The sequence below is a fragment of the Anser brachyrhynchus genome, assembly GCF_964034855.1.
Source record: "Anser brachyrhynchus genome assembly, chromosome: 3".
NCBI lineage: Eukaryota > Metazoa > Chordata > Aves > Anseriformes > Anatidae > Anser > Anser brachyrhynchus.
In genome coordinates, this window is record NC_137696.1 from 64,302,627 (window position 1) to 64,327,957 (window position 25,331).

Here is a 25,331-nt window from a genome sequence, read left to right on the forward strand (position 1 = left end):
TGAATAAAAGAAATCATATTTTTGATCATAGTACAACTATGTATGTTGTCTGTCATTTTTCCCTTTCAGAAGTCCTTCTAGGCTATTTCATCTTCCAACCTGTTGAACAGATCTGCATATATATGCATATATACATAATACAGATACATATAATGCATATATATGTAATATATATGCATTTTATCATTCTTGTGATACAGTTAATGCTTTATGGAGGTCCTCTTACGAACAAGCTCAAGTTTTCTTACACCACTGACTACTTCTGTTTAAGTCAGTGAGAGCTTTGCCTTTGAAAGAAAAATAGAAAATCAGTATTTGAGCAAAACAGCAACTGCAGCTTAAGTTATATCCTATCTTGTACATGATAAAGGACTTTAAAATAAAGGTGCAGATATGACTCCAGTTGAACACAGATTACCCCAATTAGTTATAATGACCTATCTATACGTGTAGATAAAAATACAGAAGTATTATTTTACACATTTGGAAGGTATGGTGAAAGCAAATTGGATGATATAATCGAAGTTGAGCTTGGAATTTAGTTATGTATTCCTGCTATTCCTGCCAACCTTATATTTAAAACTAAAATCTACAAAGACTACTAAAGCCACAGGAATGTCTAATTCTTTAAGCTGGCATTCAAATGCAGATCACTGAATCCTTTGATATCATAGTAAAAATGAAAACAAATAGGTTTATCAAACAATCTCCAGGACTTTGCAATAAAATCAATCCAAATTCAGCACAAGCAAAGCTCAATTTAATGCATCCTCTGGGTTATCTAATAAGCAGAAAACTTCATAGCAGCTCCCAAATCCTCACAACTAGCGATTTATAGGCTTAATTTATTGCCAGACATCATATGAAAAAACTTAACCCTGGGGCAGAGGAATAGCTTATTGAATTGGCTGCTCCAGGTGAAATTCCACCAGTTTAGCCTGTACATTAAAATTAATGGATTTCTTCAAAACGGAAATTAAAAGCCAGTCTTCTGAGGAAGTGTTTTGAAAGTAATTGTCCTCTGTGACTGGGATGCCAAGAACAACATTTGAGAAGACACATACCCACCGCGGCGGTGCAGTAAATAAATTTGGGCATGGCCTTTTGTGAGGTATTGTTCTGTTTTCAAGTGCTTGGTGGTGGGAAGTCCAATTACTCTACAGACAAGTTATCACTGATACATCCGAGAATCGGAAGGGTTTCATCAAGTGCATTTTCAGGTCCAGTTATCTTTTGTTATCAACGAAATTCTGCAGAGGTTATATCAACAGGAAACAGTCCTTATCAGTGGCCCAACTTTGTTTTAAAGACAGATTAGAAGAGTTTTTGTAGACACTAAAGATCAGGGAGCAGGCAGAAGGTTACGAGGAAGTCCTGAGGGAAGGACTAGCTCCCTAAATATTTTTTTTCCACAGACGAGCATGTAAATTCAGGTTTTGAAGGCCCTTAGAAGAAAAATACTATGGCGAATAAGAGTATTTGCATAGGCAGAAATAAAAGCTATTTTACAAGCTGTGAAACATGACTATTTCCTCCTAAGGCCCTGGGCAGGTAAGTTCAAGAAGCATGAGGGGCAACCAGTGACAGTAGCGATTTTCAGGCAGCTATTGAAACCGGAGTGCTGCCATCCCTCTTTCCGAGTCCCACACAAACCAGAAAGTACCGTTAGATGGCAGCCGTGCTCCACGCAACAACCGAGAGCCCAGCGCTGCAGAAAACACTCCCCAAGTACACTGAGATGTTTTTCCTAAGGCAGCATCACTTCAGTGAATTGATTCCGGCTTGCTTAGTATGCTCTGCTTATACTGCAGTCAATTCTCTGAGCAGAGCTCATAATCATATCCCTTGCTGGTGCTAGAACGGGAGGTTGAGATGCCTACAGCAATATCCCTACATCCAGTTCAGCGTCTTCTCAGGACACCGATCTCTCTTCTGCTACAGGCACACATCTATCATTTCCTCAGCTGAAATTTCCACATAATCATAAGGCTGTATGAGTTGAAGCTTTAAGAAAAGCATTTAGTATCCCAAGGTTTGCGATAAGGTTAGAACACAGGCAGGAGTGAAAATAAAGAAATTGAAGAAACCACAGCGGCTGCAGGAATGGATGTGAAGGGAAAAGTCTCACAGTGTCAGACAGGGAAAGTGAGGTTAGTGGGAGCTGGAAGGAAGAGCCTACTAGCATGGAGATGCTTCAGGAAGTTTAAAACAACAAAAGAACTGAGAGGAGGAAAAAACATTGGAGCAGAGGAAGAAAGATGATGAGATTTATAAAGAAGTGTGAGACTTGCTGTGTGGAAAAAAAAAATGAAAAAAAAAGTATGAAGGCAAGAACAGCACACATTTTTCCCTTCACCATAGTCACAATAAAGGGCCTTCAAGAAATACCCATGCCCAGAGACATAACCACATTGCTCCGGCAGTTTTTGCTGAGTGTCATTATATGCACCATGCCATAATTCCCCATTATATATATATATATAACCCAATATATATAATATAACCCAAGTTATAATTACCCATGCTTTTACTGTTACATGAGCAGCTGCACCCATGCACGGTGAACACCAGTTTATTTACCTGTCCCTTGGTACTTAAATATTGCTCTAAATGTTTATCTTAATCACAGAGCTACCATTTTTAAAGATCAGCAGCTGGCTCCCCCATAACAAAACACCGCCTTTTCTATATTGAACATAAAGGCTACTTCTGATTGTCTGCAGCGATAGGCTTAGTCTAACTTTTTTACAACAATTACTAGGAATTTTTTATTATTATTATTTCAGTTTAACCATTTCTATTTGCTTGTAAGAGTTCAGGCCTAAAGCTCATGGAAAAAGGATTATTTTATGTACTTTTGAGTACATCCCATTTGGATTTTTGTATCTGCAAGTTTATTTTATTTTATTTTATTTTATTTTATTTTATTTTATTTTATTTTATTTTATTTTATTTTATTTTTTACACCCATAATTGAAGCATACTGGACTTTACTTTTGCAAATTCCTATATCAATATATTTTGGTCCATTCTATCAATCTCCAATACTATCAAGAAAATTCAAAATGCAGAGTTAGTCTTGTATCATTTTTCTCCCTGAACTGGACACTGATGGCCAGAATACATGAAAAATATATAACTTGGACAGAGTTCTGATAATTGTGCATAGGCTTCAGATTTCATTTCTCTAAATCAAAATGCTTACTTTTTTTTTTTTTCTTGGATCTTGTTAACACTAGTTTGAGTAGCTTAATCAAGTCTTTGGCATATAACGTGCTGTTTTTTTCACAAAAATTGCATTTATATTTAAAACTAATAAGACTGGAAAGTTCTTGGATTCTGGGATATAGTTTTAGAACTATAATTACTTAAATCTAGAGACCAATGTTGTACAGCTATAAAAACATGGAAGGGAGAGAGGGAATTATTTCAACAAGTTTACAGCTAACTGCTTGTTGCAAGATTTTGTCCTTGCAACAGGCAGAGCAGGAACAGGGCAATACTGAATTGTAATTATATGCAAACCATCTGGTGCTAAAGATGTTACTTGCACAGCACTTGAGTAACAAGTGAACAAGGTATACATATTTCTGATAATAAATGGGATATTATGCTGATTAAAAAAATAAATAAATAAACTTTGAATGATTATCATCATCGTTTATTCAAAGATTCATACAGAAGAACTCCTAAAAACCTGATTGCTCACTTCAAAGAGTTAACAGATTAAGAGATATGCTTTTCCTATATAAACACAAGGACAATTTGTGTGGGTTATTCCAGATTAATCTGAATTTTTGTTACTTTATTTCTTTTCAGTTTAGGCCTCATCCTCACTCCCGGCCAAATCAATAGAACAACTGTCTTGAATTTGGAATGGACACAGTACTAATAATGAAGCAGGCCTCACAAGGCAGCAACGCTAAGTAGAATAGCATGCTTCTTCCGTCTTCTTTCAGTCCGGGACTTCCTTCTGCACTTGACAAACATGGGTTGTTCTAGAGAACAACAGAGACATATTGTTCTTGCTTCCTGTAAGGTGATGTAACTTCAATGCTGAATGGATTAACACTGATTCTGTGTTTTGTGGAAAACTACTTTATTTAGGAAAACACTGATTGCCATTCTGACTGTAGCAAGAAACAATAACCTACTGTATATTGCAGATTAGCAAATATTAACTTTCCCCTGTAAATTAGTCTTTCGTTTGCTCGTCATCTTCCCACCCCATTTACCCATTCCTTATCAGCAGAAGCAAATGCCAGGCATATCTCATTGAAAATGGGGACTGATCAACGCAAACACAAGCAGAGCTACTGAAGGTACCACAGTGACTAATTTTCCCTGATTATTCCAGAATTTATCCTCTTCCTACAGCAGTCATGGAAAACAATGGTATAGGAACAGCTAATGCCAGCAAGTTGATTTGCCTCCACAAAATCAATTGTAATAGGATGGACCTATTGATATGCCATATTAACATAATTCTGAATATATAGAGTGCTATTTAGCTCCATGTTGCAGCAAGGGTGGTGTTGGTTGGTTGCAGTCAGGAGGGTGTCAGTGCCTTGTCTCAAGCGACAAGTGATAGGACATGAGAAAACAGCCTCAGGTTGCACCAGGGGAGGTTTAGATCAGGTATCAGGAAGAATTTCTTCATGGAAGCGGTGGTTTGGCATTGGAATGGGCTGCCCAGGGAGGTGGGGTGTCTCCATCCCTGGAGGTATTTAAAAGCTGCGTAGATGTGGCACTAAGGGATGTGGTTCAGGGGCGTCACTCAGTAGGCCAGGTTGATGGACATGATGATCTTGAACGTATTTTCCAACCTAGGTGATCCAAAGTTTTACGTTTCTCCTGTATCTACTTAACAGAATGCCCGATCAAATAAATAAATGAACAAATAAACTGATTTCACTCTGTTTCGCTCCAGAAACAGCGTAGAGCTCTGCACTTCATTTCCTCCCCAAACCCACTTCGCATTTCTCAGGGATTCGCTCTAGGCCTGCAGACAGCCCGAGGGCTTGAGGCGCTCACACCTCGCGTCACACGTTATTCCAAATCCCAAAGGACCTCCTCAGAGCCCCTCCCTCGACGGCTACCCCACAAACAAACCCCGCCGTGAGGCTCCCACCACCACGGCGCCTCCCGCCGCCCTAAGCCGCACAGGATCCCCGGGCCCCAGCACCGCCGAACAACCGAGCCCCAGCCCTGAGGGGCCCGACCCGGCCCCGCTGCCCGCCCTTCCCGGGGCCGCCCCCGGGCAGCGAGAGGGCGGCTCGGGAGCGGCCCCGGAGGGAGGAGCGCGGCGCTGGGGCCGCCCCCGCCCGGCCTCCAGTCGCCGTGCAGCTGCCGCTCGGCCAAACCGGGGGCGCCGGGGAGCCTGCCCACAAGTGGTTCCTGCGCCCGGGCGGCTGGGGGAAGAGCCGGCGAGCGAGGGAGCTCCCCGGGGCGGCGAGGAGGAGGAGGAAGGCTGCCTGCCCGCCCGCCCGCCGGGGGCTGGCTCGCCGCGTGGCCCCGCAGGTGCTCGGGAGAAGCGATGGTGCCGGAGGCGGGCGCCGGCTCTCGTCCCCTCGCCTCCGGCAGCCCCCGCTAGCCCCGCGGGGGAGCCCCGAGCCCCGGCCCCGCCGCTCCCCGCTTGAGCAGCCGGGCAGGAGCGCGCAGGGCGGCCCGGGGCGGGCGGGCGGCGCGGTGGCGGCTCCGCAGGGATGAGCGACGGCGGCGAGGGGACCGTCAGCTTCTCGGTGCCCGGCCCTCCGGCCGGCGGCGGCGGCGGCGCCGAGGAGGGGCTCGGCCGGCGGGGGCAAGGGGCCGACGGCGGCGCCCGCAGCCTCCAGCCCGAGCCGTGGGGCGACGACGGGGCCGGCACCGGCATCGCGGCGAGGGCCAAGGGCCAAGGGCGTCGGACGGCGGTCACCTACGTGATCAACGAGGCGAGCCAGGGGCCGCTGCTGGCGGCGGAGAGCGGCGCCCTGCAGAGCCTGCGGGAGGCGTGCGACGTGGTGGGCGCCACGCTGGAGACGCTGCACTTCGGCAAGCTGGACTTCGGCGAGACCGCCGTGCTGGACCGCTTCTACAACGCAGGTGAGGGGGGGGCCGCCAGGACCGCGGGTGCTGCTGGCCTTCCCCCCGGCCGCCGCGACGAAGCAGGGATGCGAGTCGGTGCCGACAGGCGGGGGGGGGCGGGGGGGCTGCGAGGCCCCGGGAGTTGGGGAAAGTGGCTGCGGCGTGAGCCCGGTGGCCCGGCAGCGCCTTCCTGCTGGCCCTGTAGCAGGGGAGCCGGCGCTTCGGGGGTTGGTTGCAATTAAAGCGCTGCTGGGGGGTGGATGGCAGGGCGGCGGGGATGCCCCGCGCTGCAGCCGCCTACCCCGGCTGGCCCGCCCTGGCAGCAGTGAAACGCCTTCGTTTCAGGGCAGGGTCACGCGAGGTTGCCTGTCATGGTCTACCTGGGCCCATGCTTAAAAATAACAGAAAGATTCTCCTGATTTTTCTTTTTTTAGTTATTTATTAACAGATGTATGTGGTAAACTTAGAGTTAACCCCCCCCCGCTTACTAGGCCGGTAAAGACTTCGTAAAGCTAAAGTTACGGTACTAAATTAATGTCTCTTTGCCATTTAAAAAATTAGACGCAGGAATTTGATTTGACCTGCAACTCGAAGCTTATTTTGTGGTATGTCTCTACGTGCATGAAATACTTTAGCAAGTGAGCATTTAAAAAGTTTTGGCTGTAGCTTCCTCCTCTCCTGGGGAGCAGAGAGGAAGAAAAAAAAAAAAAAAAGAAATGTCTGGACTGTCTGCCCTCTTCATGCAAGACTCACCAGCGTGGACGTGCATATGCACGTCATCTATCTGAAACACTGAACGCTTTGCTTCATGGGCTACTGCTTTCAGGTTCCTGAGCTGGATGGCTCCGCAGCATATGGGCACGTCTTACCTTGCATTTCTTAGAGATCTGTGGCCTTAGAGGTAATGTCATCAAAAGTCAGAGGAGCTGTGCTCACAGACAGAAATAGGAAGGATACAGAGCTTCATTACAGATGTTATACTCTCTACATTACTGCTAAGAGAGACTTCAGATTTTAAGAGCCTCAGTACCTCTTAACTGTAGGACTGGTACAACCTGAGAGTCTCATTTCGTCCCTGTTGTGGAAGGTGTATCCTAGTGAGGCTCACGGAGCTGAATTATCTGTGATGTTCGTGTGCCTCTCACGTTCATTAATTTTCAGACTGATCTGTACAATAGGCGGGGTCTCCATATTTCACAAAGGCTTTTCTTGTAATGGGAGATTTGACTTGAAGTGGGCCCCTTCTAATTCTGGCAGTAGGCGTCTGGCGTCTAGCACTACATAACTGCACGCTTATGTAATATAACATTTCTTTTTTCACTGGATTTTCAGCAAACTCTGTACTGCAAAGAGGAGGACATAAAAGTTTGTCTGCTCACGATACGTTCTGTGCTATGTGAGCTGCTGCCTAAAAGCTATGTTGTGGTGTTGACTGTGAGGCTGGAACTTAGGTCTAGAGGGATCTGTGGGTTTTCATGTTTGTTTCTTTATTCCTTTCACATTTCTGCATCCAATATATATTTTTAAGAACTAGTTGTTCTTCAGAAAAAAAAAAAAGGCTCCCAGGTTAGGAACAGAAAAACATTAAAGAGTAGAAGCTATGTAAGCTGAAAAATGCAAACGGGGAGCAGTGTAGGGAACAAAATGAAATGGTCACGAAGGGTGTATTTATTCCACAGTTTGTTTTTTGTTTTAGTTGCCTTCCACTGGGATGGAAGGGAAGCATTTGTAGATGGCAAATAAATATAAACTCCTTCCCAATTTCCCTTCTCGTCCTTTCTCTTGCTATGTGCTTTCAGTGATCAAAGATGTTAGTGATAAGGTGAAGAATATCTGCACACTCCACTATTTAAAAAAATGTAGTGCGTTACATGTACAGCATGGCTGAACATCAAGTAAGAATTTAACAGTAAAATGACTTTCAATTTACGTAATGGTTAATTGGTTTCATTCAAGGTACTGAGTCTTACTAGACTCTGTGTAAAGGGCAATTAAGTCATGAGAGTAAGGAATGATGCGATGGGATGGAGCTGATTACTGCGTTTGAATGAGATAAAAACAACAAATCTCTCAACTCTTGTAATGTGTACAAATGAACTGGGATTTGGGGGAGGGGGAGAGAGGCTGTAGATGCAGTATAACTTTATCTGCCCATTATCAAGCCTTCCCTTTCCTAATGCCTTCTTTGTGCTTTGTATAATGTAGTCTGAACTCTTGGTGATCTCTGATGGCTCACTTCATACCTTTCACTGCTTGGAAGAGAACTTTGGGAAGTATTAAATAAAAAAAAAATCTAATCTCAGATGTAAATACTCATCATCCTGTCTAAATTTGGATTAGCCTGCTAATAATCTTCTTCAGCTGGCTTCCGTCAAGTGATGGTGCTTAAATGCTGAGACATAATTAGAAATACATACGAACAGTGAGTAGGTCTTAGCTAAGTATAATGGAACCATTCAAGCACCAAATATTAAGAATTAGCCTATTCTAGCACTTTGTCGTGCATGGTTTAAAGTCTGATTTAAAAAAAAAAAAAAAAGCCTCATGAGAAGCAAGTGTGGAATCAGCCTTAGTAACTGTTGGAACATTTCATACACTTCCCACCACTTAGAAGCAGTAAGGTGAAAAAGGGAAAAATTAGTTCAATTTCTTGCAGAACTCAGTGCATATGGGGTTGGCCAGCTGTCTCGGGGCTGTTTTTTTCCATAAAGACAGTGTTTTTTTTCTCAGTTGTGTTGAGCTCTTGCAGTTGAATTACAGGTCTCTGAAATCCAGCATAATTCCTAAAGGGTTCAAGAATGTTTAAAGAGTCAGAGAGATGCCAAAATACAGTAGAGAAGTCTATGTACAGTGCTGTGTTCTGAAAGTTGAATACATTACTATTAAAGGATATTTTTCCACATTATAATGACTTGATATTCATATCCCGTTGTTTTTATTTTTTGAAACCTGAGCCATAAATGAGTATAGATTACTTAGTTTCTTTGGTTTATGTAAGCAATTCATTTTTTTCATTGATTTTTTTAGGCAACTGTAGTTAGGATGATTTGCTTCTTGTGCAGATCCTTAACTGGTCATTTTGTATTATACAAATACATCCAGGGCTGGCTGAGCAGTGTTTAAAAAAGGAACAAATATCATAAAAGCAAAAATTAACATGAATCAGCAATCTGGGTCAGCCCTTCAGGAGAGGAAGGTGCTCTAAATTGAGGTGAATTCTTCACAGAGGCTTTTAGGTTGAGGCAGATTTTTTTTGCCAAGTTGACAGAAATGTTTCTTGTAATTTGTAATCTGACGCTTTTAGAAATTGCATCAATTTTAAAGTGCAGGGTAAGTTAGGGGTGAGTGTTCAGCTGACTAGCAAAACAAGTAGTGTACAAGTGTCAAAGCTGGGATAATTAGTGCACGCAGGTGTCTGGGATGACCTGTACACTACAGCACTCTAAAGCTGTGCTCTCTCTTCTAGGAGAGGTTAGTCTTGTGTTTTGGGGGGAGATTGGATACGCCTTGAGGAACCAAAGAGAAACTTCATTGGAAATTAGTCTTACTCTGAAGTACATTGCACCTTCTTTTGAAGCAACTTGCATTGACTACTTCTAGTGCATGGACACAGGGATCATTTGTTTACTGTTTTCAGGTGTGTGTTCTTCCTCGTTGTCTGCCTTGCAAGATTAATTTTTTTGGAAGATTGGTAATTTGTCAGCAGTACGATATCAAGCATTCTGACTTTGTGTACAGTCTGAGAGGGACTAATGGAAGATAAGAGATCGTGTACTTGGTGACTGAGGAGGATCTGGGTTTTCTAATCTGTAGTTGCTTGTTTTTAAGATGGTTCTCAAGCTAAGCAACTTGACTGATGTACTTGTCATACACTTATCTCCCTTAGCCTTTATATTGTGTTATACTAGAGCATTCCCTCTTCTTCAACTTCTTATGCTCGGGTTTCATGGGTCGGTGGCCCTCGTGATGTTACTTTGTACTGCCGCTTCTGTGGAGGGCTACTGAGATAATTCCCTCTAACAGTAATGCTTGACTAAACCAGCATTCATCAAATAACAGATAATAAAATGGATTCAGGTTGTTCTCATTGTTTCTGGAATTCGCTGTCAATTGTTTCTCACAAGTGTCAGCTCAGTGGGCTTAAAAACACACAGTGTGGTGTGCTTGGGGGGCATCTTGGCTGACAAAATGACAATCCTCAGAGAGCCAGTACAGTCACTTGTGTAAAAGGGAGCTTTGTTTAGATGAGGTTCTACATCTGAACTCCTTCTGCATACTTTACAGAGCTTGTGTAGATTGTGCATTTATAAACACTTGGAGGCACACAGAAGTGAAATAAAGCAGAACCAGGGCTCGGTTGCCTTCCTGCAGTTTCTTCCTATTTTTCTCTAAGTACGCTAGATTCCATGATGCTAAATTGTTCTTAAAGCGATTTATGGCTTTGTGACACACCAACACAGACTCTCAACTTAAACTCAAGAGTTATTGTTTTCAGAACTAGCGTTCTTGTTTCAAGCAGTTGACTTAAATGTATTCCCCAGTTAAAAAACAAAAGACATACGCTTCCTACTAAGTTAGCTTTATGTAGGACCAAGAAAAATGGTCCCACAGAGAGACAAACTGCAAGTTTTTTTCTAATTCATGTTGTCTCTTAGAACGCTTAGTTTGCTCAGTAACTTACTTGCTGTACTTCCTGATTATTATTTTTTCACTTCACTGAGTTTCGTCAGACACTTGAAATGCTGTATGTTCTTTCTGTGATTATGCAGCACTTGCATCCATCACTTAACTTACTGCTTGGGCACTCCCTCCCTGTACCTCTCAGTGCTGCTGAATCACCGCTGCCCTTTCTGTAGCATCATGACTGGAAAGTCCCTGTTGGGAATGATGGTTCTCATTACATAGCTGAAGAAATTATCCTGATGCATCATTCTTCAGAGGTGAGAGCAACTACTTTAAAAAAAAAATCTACCACCACCGTCAGTGGAATTCATGCTGAAGGAGCTTTGCATTTCAGCAGCGCTGTGTTGCAAGTGATGAGGTGGAGCAAGAAATGCAGATTAATAATGCAGAGGGTGCACAGATTATAGCCATGCTCTCGAGATAGATATGTCAGTGGTGAGGTATTACGAATACAGAAGCTTTGTGTCTGCATGTGTAGAGTATATTGTCACAATTAAATGGGGTTCAGAGAAGGGTGGGTTACAGAGCTTTTGACTGCGGATATTGAGCTCTAGGCTCTGTTAGGAGGCAACACTGGAAATTTCAACCCGTGAGAGCTGGGTTCTCTTTCAGACTTGGTGACTGGCCTGCCGTAGCAGCGTGCGGCTCTGCTGTGCGGCAGGAGCTTCCCCGGGCCTTCCCCAGGCTGAGGAAGATGGTGCCTTGCAGAGCATCTGGCTTGGGTGTCATCTGGGCACAGAAACCCCGATGGGGCTGGGAGTTCCCAACCACCTCTATAATGTAAATAATACTAAGGGTGTGCTCTTGCAGTGCTTATTGACTAAACCTCCCAGCGATACCGGTGAGACACTAAGATAGATGGTCCACATTCAGACTTCTGATGGATTATTAGAAGTTATTGTCTTCTGAAATGGTACCTTCTCTGCTAGGTGCATCAAGGTAATAGCACTAGTTCTTAAATATTATGTGCTATGTATTAAAGTGTGAGGAAAAATGTGGGTTATGAAATTGTTCGGGTCTCTTAAAATACGGTAGAGATGTAAAACTCATTGTGAGACATCTAGGTGAGAGGGCATCATGAAAGTATATTCCCCAATGGAAAAGGGGCTGAGTGAAGCTAGGTAAGTGGTTTTTGAGAGAAACACAGAAGGAAACCTTTTTATTTTCTTTCCTCCTCCTGCAGTTTGTGTTTCTGTAGCTCTGAACAGGGTGTGTCATGCAGAAGTGACTCCTGAATCTACCACAGCCATTATAAGAATTTGACTTCTCTTTTTAGTCAGTTTCTAATGTAAAGAATCAGACTGGTTTGGCGTGAAAGGGACCTTTAAAAGATCATCCAGTGTCCTCCTGTGCCCCCAGTCTCTGCCAGAAGCAGGGACACAACCACACCAGGTTGCCCCAAACCCCATCCAACCTGGGTTTGATCACCCCTAAGAATGGGGCATGCACGGCCTCTTTGGGCAACGTGTTCCAGTGCCTAATCAACCTTGTGGTTAAAAATAATAATAATAGAAAAAATCTAATATGCTACTTAAATCTATCCTCTTTAAATATGAAACCATTATCCCGTGACCTCTCACTGTAGGCCTTGGTGAAAAGTCTTTCACCCTCTTTCCTGTAAGTCCTCTTTAAGTATTAAAAGACTGCAGTGAGGTCTCCCTGTAGCCATCTCTTCTCCAGGCTAAGCAAACCCAGCTCTTTCAACCTCTCTTCAGAGGCAATGCTTTCCAGGTCCCGTGTCCTTGAAGGCAGTTTCCCACTGAACTGCATTCACTGGTTCCTTAAAGGTGAAAGTTTGTTTTCCTAAATCCAGAGGTCTTAACTTTGCTCTGCCTGGCCCATATCCCTTGATCGTGAATTTTGTCAGGGCATGACTGCTGCCACCTGTCCTCACCTCCCTGATGAGGCCGTCTGTGTCAGTAAGCAACAGGCCTGTGAAGCTCCTCCTCTGGCTGGAGCACCTCAGCAGCACAGTAACAAAAAGCCGTATGGAACAAGCTAAAGCAGAGTGAAACAAATCGTGTAAAAGCCTAAAGGACTAGCTAAAAATAGGAGAGACCCTAATACATCATTTAATGCCGTTGTCCCAGTAATTTAAGAGAATAATAGGCAGGAAAAATCAAGTTAATGAAGGGAAAGCTTCAGTTTTGTCAGTTTTTCTTTTCTCCCTCAGTAGAGAAGAGCCGAGTTTTAGGAGTATTCTGTGGTGCTGGTTGTTTAAAACTTGTTCCTTTTGTCTCCAGCCCTTTGGAACTGTCGCTGCTCAGAACTTCGAGATTTTCATGCGTAGGTGATCTGCCAGTTGTATGTGTATGCTATAACCAAAGAAACTAAAAAACCTCAAAGGCTCAGCAACAGTATGGATTTTGCACATGTACGTTTAATAAGAATGAAATTGGTTCTGGGGTTCTTGCCTTTCATAATAGGCTCCCCGCTTCACATCGTCCGAGAACATCTCCTGTTCGCTGTGGTCTCCTGATGCTTATTTTGTATGGCCTCTCTGGGGGTTTATTTTCAGTGCTACAGGTAGACTCAGAAATACGTTTATTGGAAGGAGATGGGCATAAGCAGTCAGTGAAGGCTTTGTGCAGCAGAACACGTGTGTGACAGCTGACAGTGCAATCTGTTTTGATAACTGGGGAATCTTCTGATAATCACTGACAGGTAAATACCTGTAAGAAGCTTGAATTGTTTGTATTCCAGGAGAAAATGATCCTCGGGCTAAGCTTGAGATACAAGCACAGGCTGCTTCTTTTTATTGTATATTACATTTTTCCTCTGAGAACTGAATTTATTCCTTGATTGGAGTGGCTATAATCCTCGGTTCGGTTATGAAGAGCTGCTGATCAACCAGTAACAATGGCAAGCCAGAGCTGAATTCTGTCCTAAATCATGCCCGCTTTTATGAATAACCTTTAGGATACGTTTAGATGCAGCGTGGGGCTTAGAGATTTCCCACAGACTGGCTCATTTGAAATCGGTGGGAATCAGCACTCTTTCAGATCCCACAAGAAGCGTACACTCTAATTTCGGTACTAGATGCCCATGTGGAAAACTTGGCTCTGCATTTCTTTCTTACGTAATAAAGTAAATGAGTTGCTCTGGGGCTTCCTTGCTGATGGCATCAGTGGATGTCTCTTGCGGAGTGTGCTTTGGGTGAGTAAGCAGCTGCCGCTTTTAGTGGTGAAGACAGCTTTCCAGTGATGTCTTCACAAAAGAGTTACACGCGGCTCCTGCAGGGAGTTCTGTGTGATCTTTTTCCCCTTTACGCGCTACCTGCCTGATGCAGGTGTAATGTTGCTTTCGGTACAGTCTTCCTGGCTCACTGGGGTCTACGGACTGAAACCTGTAGTCTGTGAAGTGTAAAAATGCAGGTTAAATAATTACCAAGAGCTTAACGTCCTTCATCGCCTTCCTGTGTCTTGAGCACTCTGACAACTTTGTAGAGCTGCTCTCCAGTCAGAAGCATGTCAAGTCCGTTTTGTGAGCATAGCACAGAAAACTCTGGGGTATGAACAAGAGAGATACAGTGATGTACCAAAAGGAAAGGAACACCTGTAAGACAGTGAGAATTTGATACCAAAATGTGGCCCCTCATGCTTGGGAGAAATTCATCCAGTTATGTTGACACAGGAGCAGAGTGCTTCATTTAACTGCACCGTAGAGGCACACCCATAGATTAAAAATTACTACTTCTACTGCTTCACCTTCAGTTCAATTTTTACAGCTACAAAGGCTTTTAAAAGCATGATGGTGCTGTTCTTTCCCTTTAGAAAATGTATTTATGCTAGATATATGGCTTAATTTTTGGTTTTATTGGTTTATTACTGCGTTTCAATGCAGCATCTAAGATAAGGTAGGCTAAGAAACCTTATAGATGATTCATATGAAAACGGATTGCCTTTAATCTGGATGTATGTGTGGTCATCATTGGTTCTGCTTCCACGTGCCAGCAGTACCGTGGCGTGCTGGTGAAAGCTGGGATTTTGGCTGTGTGCTGTGCTCCGTCTTCTCTTGCCCCTTGCAGCTTGCGCAGTGGATAGAGCGACATGTGGCATCCGTAGGGAAGGGCGGAAGCTATTTGCTTCCTGAGCACAACCTTGCCTTCCAGATCCCAGCTGGAAGTGGGAAGAACTGGGAACCCCTCCAAGTCTCCTTTGGAGCAGAATGTGGTCGGTTCCAAACACCACCAGAATTCCTGGGTCAAGTGCAACTGCAAAAGAATCGGCGACGCTGTCCTGATCGCTTTTACTAGAAAATAATTGGTTGTTATCTGTGTAAATAAACTGAAGTCCTGTTTGTTTATGTTATCTGCTTCCTTTGTTTTCTGCAGAGCTGAAGTCCACTGGTTATTCATACAGTAATAAATACAATTAATAAGATAGCTGGAGTCCCTTAATGTGCAGTCACTTACAAGGGTTTTCTGTGACCTTGCAAATCACGCAAATTGCTGTGATGCAAGTACTTGCTTTGGCTTACACTGATGTTACGTATTTAAGGGGGTAAAGTTCCCTGATTAAATTTATTCAATATTATACTTCAAAACTGCATTATTCTATCATAGTTGAAAGCCCATGCCCCTCTACCTTTCACAATTGATTTTATGGGTGTATGCTCGTACCTACAGAGAGGAACAGAGCTTCATAAACATGTATCTATTTATTTATTTTGAGACTGCAAAATAAATAAAATTTTGTAATAAACATAAATATATATTAAATATAAATATAAATTGGTGGCTTCTTTTTTTTTTTTTGGAGTTTGGAGTGAGGGTTGTCACTGAAGTTGAGAATTTTCGTGATATATTAACCAGGAGTAACAACTCTGGGTATAGTATGGCACATATGAAACATTACAGGACAAATAGCAAAACTGATGCTTCCAAAATATCTTGTGGAATTACAGCGTTGCTGTACAAAGCAGCATTATTAGCTTACTGTGTTTTTTTTTAAAGCGACTCCATAGGCACTTAGGGAGGGAGGGCAGGAGGAGAGGGGGAAGAATACATTCCCTAGAGCTGCAGCTCTAAAGGGAGGAGGAAAGGAAAGGTTTTAAAGCATTATTATCCTTTTCTTGAGAGTAGGCTGATGCAGTCAGTGCTATTATCTTTAAGAAAGTGCTCGGATCTTGCAGCATCACCTGTTTCTGGTTTGTTCACAAGGGATTATGCTCTTTCTTCCCCCTAGAGTGAGCAGAGGGCTCTTTGTTCCTGTTCCATTCACTCTCGCAGGCGCAGGGCAGCAGGGGTACCCTGACTTATTGCAGCCACAGAAAGCCATCTCTAGTGGCGATGTCTGAACTTGACGTGGCCTTGGTCTGTAACTTCACATCCAGACTCCTAACTGAAGGAGAGAGTCAGCCTGTGGCTTCTGAACCCTCTGGCATGGTTCAGAGCTGGCGATGGGTGGTGCGTACTGGGTTCTGGGACGTCCTTCTCCCAGCCTGGAACTGATACGGACAGCACCGTCCAGGGTCAGGACTGCGTGGTGCAGCCCAGTCCTGCTGTGCTTGTAGCTCTTGGCTGGATCAGTCTCTAGGTGTGTGGCAGAATTTGCTGTTGGCAGGTAAGTTGTCAGCATCTCACGGGCTGGATGTAGCCACTGCTCAAAGACTTGTGTGGAAGCTTTACTCTGCTGCATTTGTTTCTTTGAGGCTTAATCATAGAAGTTCTTGGAGATCATTAAGCATGAACCAGTTTTAACTTGGTTTAAATACCTCAACACACGTGAGTGTATTTCACAATTTTGAGGAAAATGGAGAAAGTGTTTGAAGTACATATTCTGAAAATGTCCCTCAAAAGAAGAAAGAAAATAAGGATTCTTGCCAGTAATTCCGTTACCAGAACCCATGATCTCCCTTTTCCAGCTGATGCAAGAGGGCCAAAATGCAATAAAAGCACTAGGAAAATGGACTAAGCCTAAAGCGAGAGCTTCTGTAGCACACCCTGCCAGATGGGTGTGTAACTGGAAGACTTCCAGTCCCTTTTGTTGCTTAACTGCTTGCATTTTGGTCCGTTTCCTGCAGTGTCCCAGAAGTGTCTCTGCTTTGAATGATCAGTGTGTCGATAACCTGATATTTTGTCTTTATTTCTTCTCTGGTCCCGTACTTTAAGAACAGCTCCAATGGAAAAATTTCCTGGTAGGCAGACTTTCCAAGCCTGCTCGGTGGATTTCAGTTTATGCTGTGACTGGTTGCAAAGTGTCAGGTGCCTGTCTTCAGGATTTGGTTCCGTTTGTAGGAAATTGCTTTTTCTGTATGTATTCTGAATTGAAGCTGTTGCTTTAGAGCTACTGCTGTAGTAACTTCCAGCAGTATTTTTGCAGTAGAATTATGTCAAATGGCTGATGCTAAAATGCCTGGATCAGATGGCATATTTTCAGGTGATCTTTAGAGGTGACAAGGAAATATGTACAAGGTAGCAATCCCTGCGATACGCACATCAGCGTTGGAAAAGGTTATCCTCCTTACTGATGCCTCCCTGTTGTCGTAGTGATAAGCAGGGGAAGATTAGCATAAAATCTAGTTTTGTATGGACTCTAATATCAATAAATTAGAACAGGTGAGTGTGCTGTATCCCTTTGAGGTGCAATCCTATAGCAGTTTAAGCGGATGAAGAATTGGATTAGCACACTTCTTGCTTGCGCTGCTTTTAGCACAGATTTTTGTACAGTTTCATGGTCGGTGGGTCAGGGAGCTGGCACGAATGATGATATGTTAACTCGTTGTTTCTTCTTAGTTTTCAGTTGAATAAGTTCTCTGAGCTGACTTACTGTGTTACAACACGAGTTCCAGAGGACAGGCCAAGAGCAGGGCTGCAGCAACCTGAGTTAAGATTGCCTAAAGGTGTGGTTTCGTGTTATTTTTGATCCTGTCTAGTTGTGGGTTGCCTCATATCCTTTCCCCTTCCGGTAGGGGTGGCGAAGGAGGGGTATATTTCATGCTGGCTGTGCCAGCTGTTTGTGCTTTCAGCCCGATGTTTTTCAGAAGCTTTCGGTTCACCCAAAAGACTGAAAAATTTAGTTTGGGTTTTGGTCTAGCTAGGAAATACTGAAGCTCTCGTTCCAATTGCCTCAAAGTTCAAAGCTTCAGGCACCCCAGCTGAAATTGGTGGCTAACAAACGAGAACGTCCCTGGGCACCAGCGCTCGGTTGCCTGTGCTGCTGGAACGCTTCCTGCGTGCTTCTGGCCTGAGGCAACTACCGCTCCGCAGCGCTCCTGGCACCGGCCTGAAGGCAGCAGCCTGAGGCCAGGGGAATTGAAGGATGCAGGCCATACCGTGCTGCAGCACCCCAGTCCGGGGCATGTTTAACCAGCAGTGCTTTGCTGGTTTTCTAGTCTAGGAGCAACAAGTGTGCTCCCTTGAGGAGGTGCGAAGCTCGTGTTGGCGGCTGAGGTCACGCAGAGCTGCTGTGCCGCGTGTATTCCGTGGGGATGGGTTAAAGCTATCGCGGCTGTGAATTCACAACTCCAGCAGCGATCTCAGCTTACAAGTTCACATTTCTTCTTGCAATGCTTAAGTTGTGTGAAGGGCAGCGAGCAGCTATTGGGATTCTTAGGTCTCAGTAGCCATCAAGCAAATAATCTGCTAATATGTGCTGCTGGTAGGAAAGGAGTCTTTCTTAAAAAAACCCACAACCCTAAACCACCTGATAGAACTAGATTACAAGTACAGCATTTGTATCGTTTCCAGCATGGATCGTAAAGTAGTTAATATCTGCATGCAGCATGCAAAAAAAATCAAGACTGAATATAAAGTAAAACTTCTGGTTTCCATTTTAGTACATTTGGACTTTCAGTTATGCCTTACAGTTGTACTGAGAGCACACCTCTCTGTCCCCGTTTTGACGAGAGATACCATATTTTGCAGTGTCTAATTTCAACATAATGTAGCTGCTCTGCGTTACTACAGTTGTATTGGCAAGCCTTCAGTGTGGAAAATGAAGAGGCTTGACTGCTGGGGGAGGGGTGAAAAATGAAGTTTTGGAGCTTAATTTGGACTCATGCTCTTGTCAATGGTTTATTCAGTGCTAGCAAAAATGCTTTGTAGGTTTCATGGTTTAATGTGCTGTACTTTGCAATGTGCATTTTTGGACAAATCTCAGCATTCCTGGAAGTGAAAGGGTGGTTACTCTGCTCAAAGTGAACGTGTGAGTAGGTGGTGGTTGTCACTTTTTCTTTTTCTTTTTTTTTTCCCAGTGTCTCTAATGCTTCTTAAGCCTAAATAATTCTTTCTTCTCTTTAGAAGTTTAAGAGGAAGCTGACATAGGAATTCACGTGTTGGTATTTTACAAATGCAAAATAAGATGCATTTCTTGCCAGCTGTTAAAGTTATTTAGCTTGTATAAACCCAAATTTCTATTTTGCTGGCAATTATTCAAAGACTTGCATCTGTGTAGCTTTCCTATTCATGTCAGTAATTGTAGGAAAAAAAGAATTCTATTTTAAGCATAAACGATTGTTATCTTACCAGTTCATCAATTCAAGTTGAACGTAGCTCGAAGCCTAGGTTGAATCTTGCAGTTAGATCTTGCGTACAGATTTATTCTGGTTGATTGGTACCAGGCCAATGGTGTTAGTTCTGTTTCAGAAACTGCTGCTTGAACAAGACATTTTTTTCTAAATGTTGAGTTTGCCACTGTGCTAGGTTGGTGAATGTCCATGTAATAATGCTTCAGAATCAAATTCAACGCTTACGGTACTTTTGAGTTTCTTATCTCAAAGTTGCCTCTGTCAGCTACAATGCTGGTTATTCCTGTTTGTGGGTAAAACTTGTGGATTTCATCTGTAAATCCCAAAGCACTTCACAGAATAGGATGGTGAAACCAGAAGGGTAGAGGGTAATGTGACTTGCCTGGAACAGCTTCCCGGGGAAGTGGTCACGGCACCGAGCCTGCTCAAGTTTAAGAAGTGTTTGGACAACGCTCTCAGACATAAGGTCTGATTTTTGGGTGGTCCTGTGTGGAGCCAGGAGCCGGGTTTGGTGATCTTTGTGGGTTCCCTCCAACTCGGGATGTTCTGGGATTCTGTGATTCGATGATTGCTGAGGTTTGGCAGTCAACCATAGGCAGGTTGAGGACAGCACTCCAATTTCTGGAGTTCGTAAGCTGTCTGCTAGATCACATGTGCTGCCAGTGTGATCGGTGACCTAGATACAACTTATTTCTGTTAAGAAAATACGAGCATCTATGGTTTCTAACGTCAAATCAGAAGAAAAAAGTTCTTAAAACTCTTACGGAAAGGTTCAATCCTACTGCAGTAGTTCTAAGTCAGCAACAGAACAAAAGCATCTTTTGGTGCTAGAATTGTATACAAAGGTTATTTTCCTTTGGAAGTAAAGTTTGAATATTTGTGTAGTCCTATAGACAGCGACAAAGCAGCAGTAAGTCAAGGTTATTCTTTTTGGCGTGCAACTGAATTGAATGAGAATGAAATCATAGCTATTGGAGGCTATTTGGAGTTACCACTGACAAAGCCAAATGCAGGCTTGCTTATCAGACCTGTTTAATCTCGTTTTGCTGCAATTACCACCCATCAAGTCAAGTGTTAAGAATTCAGCTCAGATGAGTCATATCCGTTTTCTGCTGTGGGATGCAGCAGTGCAGTTACTTGTGAGGCCGGGCAGTCAGTGCTGCCTTAGTGGCAGATGGTGTTCTGGAGAGAGCAGTGCTAATTAGGTGTATATATAGTATTTTCTACTGAGATTTTTAGACTGGTTTGCAAGTTAATAGTTGTTTCATGGGAAATTTGGGTGTAGGAAATCCAGAAACTGAAATACAAAATAATTTCATGTACATACATACATTTCCCCCACCCCCCAAATTCTTCTGGTATTGCAACCAGCATAAAGTTTTGGCCTCGTCAGTAAGAATGAGGCATGTCTGTTCCTCTGCCCCTTCCTTACTGGTACGTCTCATTATACCTTGCTTACCTCTGACAGACTTGGACCGTGAGGGGTAGCTCTGGGATCTGCAGATCTGTGCTCTGCTTGGCTAAAGCAGAAAGTCATATCTCAAATTCTGAACCTAATTTCAAACTCGATCTATGTAAAGAGAGATGACCATCACACAAATTAAAGTGGCCTGGACGAGTCTGCGTTTCTGAACTTAGCTGTGCTAGTTCTAATAAAGCTGCTAGGCCACCAGTTCCAAAAAGAAAACTTAGTTAAGAAGCTGGATCAGTATCACAACTTGTAGGAAAAACAAATATGTGTCAAGTTCCAGATTTTCCAGTCTTTCCTAGGTGAGCAATACTTCTTATATTGAAGTAAAAAATGTTGTAATTGTTGTCCTTGAACCTGCGAGAGAGAGATTTCGGAAAAGGACAGCTATTCCAAACCTGCTTGTAGCTAGCAATAATACTTGCACCATAATCTCTTGTGTCTGAAACTGTATCCAAGGCTGGAACTTTGCTTCTTTCTGCCAGAGGTAAATGCTTCCTCCTCGATAGCTTACTAACAAGGCTGTTTAAATTTTTGAAAGGATTTGAGGCTTCTGTGTCACAGGGCAAGGATTGCGTAAGCCCATGCTGTGGAAGGCTTTGCAGCGTGTAATCAGACAGATTCAGACTAGATCTTTTTGTGAATTGTTATGATAAAAAAAATAGTACCAAATGCTGCGTTAAGTGATACATGTGGGTTTCTGCTGGAGGGTTGGCCCTTTACATTCTGAATACTTCAAACTAGAGTCATTGTTAGATTTGAGGTATTTTCTATGCAAAGTAGATACTTCTGTGCAGTGGTTTTGGTGGAACCCAGGGGATCTTTCAAATTATTTGACCAGGTCTGTGGTGTGTACTCTGCACGTTCCCATTGCTGTCTGAAATAACCGATTTGCATGGATGAGTGTTGCAGCCTTTCCCTTGCTAAATTGCAGAAGTCATGCTTGTAACTTACAGATAGGTAAAGTAGAAAAAGGAACTTAAGTGTAGTTCTGTAGTTTGCTTTTGTCAATGGAAGAAAGTGGTAGTGGGGAGAGAAAGACGTCCCCAGGTCTTCCTTTCTAAAAGGAAGAGTTGGAAATGGATGAGGTATAAGAAATATGGGAGCAGAATCTGTGGTATGTTTTCTTGTTTTTTCAAGGATTTCTTTGAAATGAATCATAGATGGGCATTGTAAGGTGTGGATGAGTAGGAAAAAATAAAAATAATCTTTTGAGTTTAAAATGGAACTATTTTAGACCTCAGTTGGTGAAACTAATAAATGGGAAAGTATAACAATGAATCTTTAGGACATAGAACATATGCATTTATTATCATGTATTGTCAGTGCTAGGGTTGGTGAATTTATTTTTGTCTCTGTAGGGAAAGAACATGCTTTGCTACCTGGAAAACTGTAAGCAATTAAGCAGTTGATCATACAGGCTTATTTTGAGAAATATTGGTCAGTGTAGGCAGTTGGTCACTATAGACAGTTTATAAAAGCAAATGAAAAGACAGAAGATGCAAAGGGACTGAATGCTGCTGGGTATGCTTATTTTCTAATCTGTTAGGATGCGTTACAGAGGTTAGAGCTATTGTGAGTACAATTCTGAAAACCTCATAGGAGTAATGAAAGAGGAGAGACACCATCAGGAGCTACTAGGAAATAAATGGATAAAGAACTAGAAAGCATACTTCTGTACAAGTATAGAGGCAAATTGTTTATCTCATAGGCATAAGGTGCTGTGGAGGTGGGAAGTATTGGTTTCACAAAGGACTAAAATTCCCGAGGGATGGGTTTGCTGAGACCTGTTGTGTATGCTGGACCCAGTGTGACTGAAATGACTCAGGAGCTCTTTCGACTGTTGAATTCTTTATAAGGGCTTTATAAGGATGTACTCTGTGGCTCTGCAGTTGCTCTGTTTCTTTTTTTTCTTTCCTAATAACTGCTGTTGACAGTGGTAGAGATGGACTTCCTGATCTGCCATCATGTGGTTATCTTTAGGGCTAAACTGACGCAGCTCATTCACGGATGATGTTATATAGCAAATTTTCTAACTAATTTGCTAGACAAATGAAACCGTAGATGTTTTCCAGAGGTAGATGCAAATGCAAACAAGACTGACCTATTTAATGCCAATCATTTGACAGGTGGAGGCAGATCATCAGATAACTTTACCGAATTCACAGAAGCACACTGGGGTTTAACCCGGATGAGGAAATGGTATCAGTCTGGCATCTGAAATAGCAGGAAGGTTGTAGTGCCTTATTGTCTTTTGCATGCCTTTTCTGTGCACCATCGCACTGTCACCTGGATGGAGCTCCAGGGGCTCCCATCAGGATGCTTTTCTCTGGGAGAGCAGTTTCTTCCATTTGTGGATCACCTTCAAAGTGAAGCCAGGGACTTCGGTGTTTAAGCTCGTATTTTTCTGAAGCACGAGGAATTTTGCAACTTGGAATAGGGACCTGTAGGGCAGAATCAGGAGGAAGATGGCTGGGATTCACTGATGGCTGTTTTTAAGAGGACCTCCCTGGGACATGCTGAGATCTCCGAGGTGCCTGAGCCACCCTGGGCTCTGACATCGAGCTCATCTTAGCTTGATTTCCTCCTGGTGGTTAGGCTCTGTGGTAGTGAGGATGTGCCAAAGCATCCCTGGAGATTTGCTTTTCACAGCCTGGTTTCTGACAACTACGTCCTCTTCAACTTTGTATTAGAAGTGGTGCCTGTTGGAGGTGGATAAAAAGTGAGAAAAGTGCTGTTGATGCAGCTGTTGTTAGTAAAAGATATAAACTAAACATGTTACTTTAGCAATGAATCTCTGGATATCTTGCTCTGAGACACTTCCAGCCATTGGGAATGGGGTTTGTCTCAAAAAGTTCTTATCAGTAACCAAATGTGTCTGCCCTTCAGTAACTATCTTACTGTTGATTCAAGTGGAAGAAAAATTCAAGTGGTTGATACGGAGTACTTCTGAAGGCAAAATCCTTCATCACACCTCCTACAGCGTAACTGTCCTGTAACTTGGACATACCGAGGAAGGTTATGTAGAAGGTGCCTCTAGGAACTTCCAGGTTCCTCCAGGTTCCTAGAGGGAACCTCCAGGTTCCTGGAGGGGCGTTATGCAATCCTTAATTTCTGCAAAACCACCGATAGTACATCAGAAATCTAGAACACCCTGGAGTAAAAACATTTTCCACGGAACTTTTTGTGTAATTTGCTTTCTGTGCTAAAATGAATCGCTATGGCTGAGCATGGTCTAAGCAAATTTTCTAGTTTGTTTTGCAAAAATTGTCTTCATCTGTCTGATGCAGGTAAGAGCATCTTCTTTAATAAATAAAACGGGGCTTCAGGCTGGGTGTTCTCTACTTTATTGTGAATATTAATTCCTGCATTTCATGAAAGCTCCTCTGACATCTAGTCAAAATGTACTAGACCAGACCTATGTACACAGACTGTTTGGAATACTTGCAGTGTAGATACTGGCATAGAAGCATTCCTATCTTATTTGGTTTAAGCATAGCTTAAATTGTTACACATTTAAAGCATGAAGAAACAGACAAAGCTAGCTTCCTAGTTGTGCTGCTGCTTCTGACTTCACACAGCGTGTTTTTTGTTAAATGAATGTGGCATAGTTTGCAAATACAAAAAGGGGAATGCAAATCATAGAAGAATGCGGGGTCAGCAGGGGTTCCATGAACTCATTAATCCACCTTGAGCTGCAGGGAGTTGACTCAGCTGCCTTGTGAGTGCCAGGTAGAGACCTTTGGTGTTTTTCATTTGAAACTCCCCTTCACGCCGTACAGAATGTGGTAGGTTTTTTTTTCAGTAGCATACATTGCTCCCCATTCATTCTGTGACTTCTATTAATAACAAAACCTAGTGCTCACCTCCCAAAGGTCTAAACTGTCTAGACAGTTTTACATTTGATTTCAGCACCTATAAGCATAGGGGTATAATAAAAACTCAGTAAATATGAGTTTTTCAGTCTGTTGTTCCAGTTCTACTCCCATCTTTCTGGGTGCTTCCCAAATTGTTACAGAAAAATCTTAGCAGTAGTGACATGCAAGTCAGGAATGCAAATATGTACTTGCACAGATCCGTTGATAAGTGCTGCAGTCTGACAGCGCATTATTGGTAAATACTCTCATCCTATAAGGATGTTGTTCTTGAACATTTTAAAATAAACGCCAAGTTTGGTAAAAACACTCAAAGTGCAAAAAAAAAATGTAGTGAGCAGTTTAAATTCCTGAGTCTAACCTCAAAAGCAACACCATTACCAGCTTAATAGTTATGATCAGATACCTTTAGATGAAACTACACTTCTTTTTTAACAGCGTATGAATTGTTATGATTACTTTGCAGCAGAACCACTGAGAATGTACTACTTTTTGGATTAAACATAATTAATAAAATCTTTGTGTTATTAAGAGATAATGGTGTTTTCTATTAGAAAACATGGCATATGAGACTCTTAAGCCCTTGGGCATCTGGTCTTCTCACACAGTGTCATTCTGTTCCTGGGAAAACTTTGAACACGGAGATTTTTGGGAGGGGTGGTGAGAACCAGAAATGGTAGATGTACTCTTTACCTTTGGTTAAGATGAAGCTTGGGGCTAAAATTCTCAAATACTGTATCATATATGACAGATATTTTCTCCTCATAATAGAA

The 25,331-nt window shown here is 42.9% G+C and overlaps 1 protein-coding gene across 2 annotated transcripts in view; it reads left to right on the forward strand.

The window, feature by feature from the left end:
- Positions 1 to 5,321: 5,321 nt before the first annotated feature.
- MAP3K5 (mitogen-activated protein kinase kinase kinase 5) overlaps positions 5,322 to 25,331 on the forward strand; it is a 101,705-nt gene continuing 81,695 nt past the window's right edge. Inside the window, exon 1 of one of the 2 annotated variants that reach the window (XM_080585921.1) lies at positions 5,322 to 6,081. In XM_080585921.1, coding sequence (XP_080442047.1) covers positions 5,706 to 6,081 — 376 coding nt within the window. In that variant the 5' untranslated portion in view covers positions 5,322 to 5,705. The remainder of the gene's footprint in view (positions 6,082 to 25,331) is intronic. The other variant, XM_080585922.1, reaches the window with a different exon arrangement.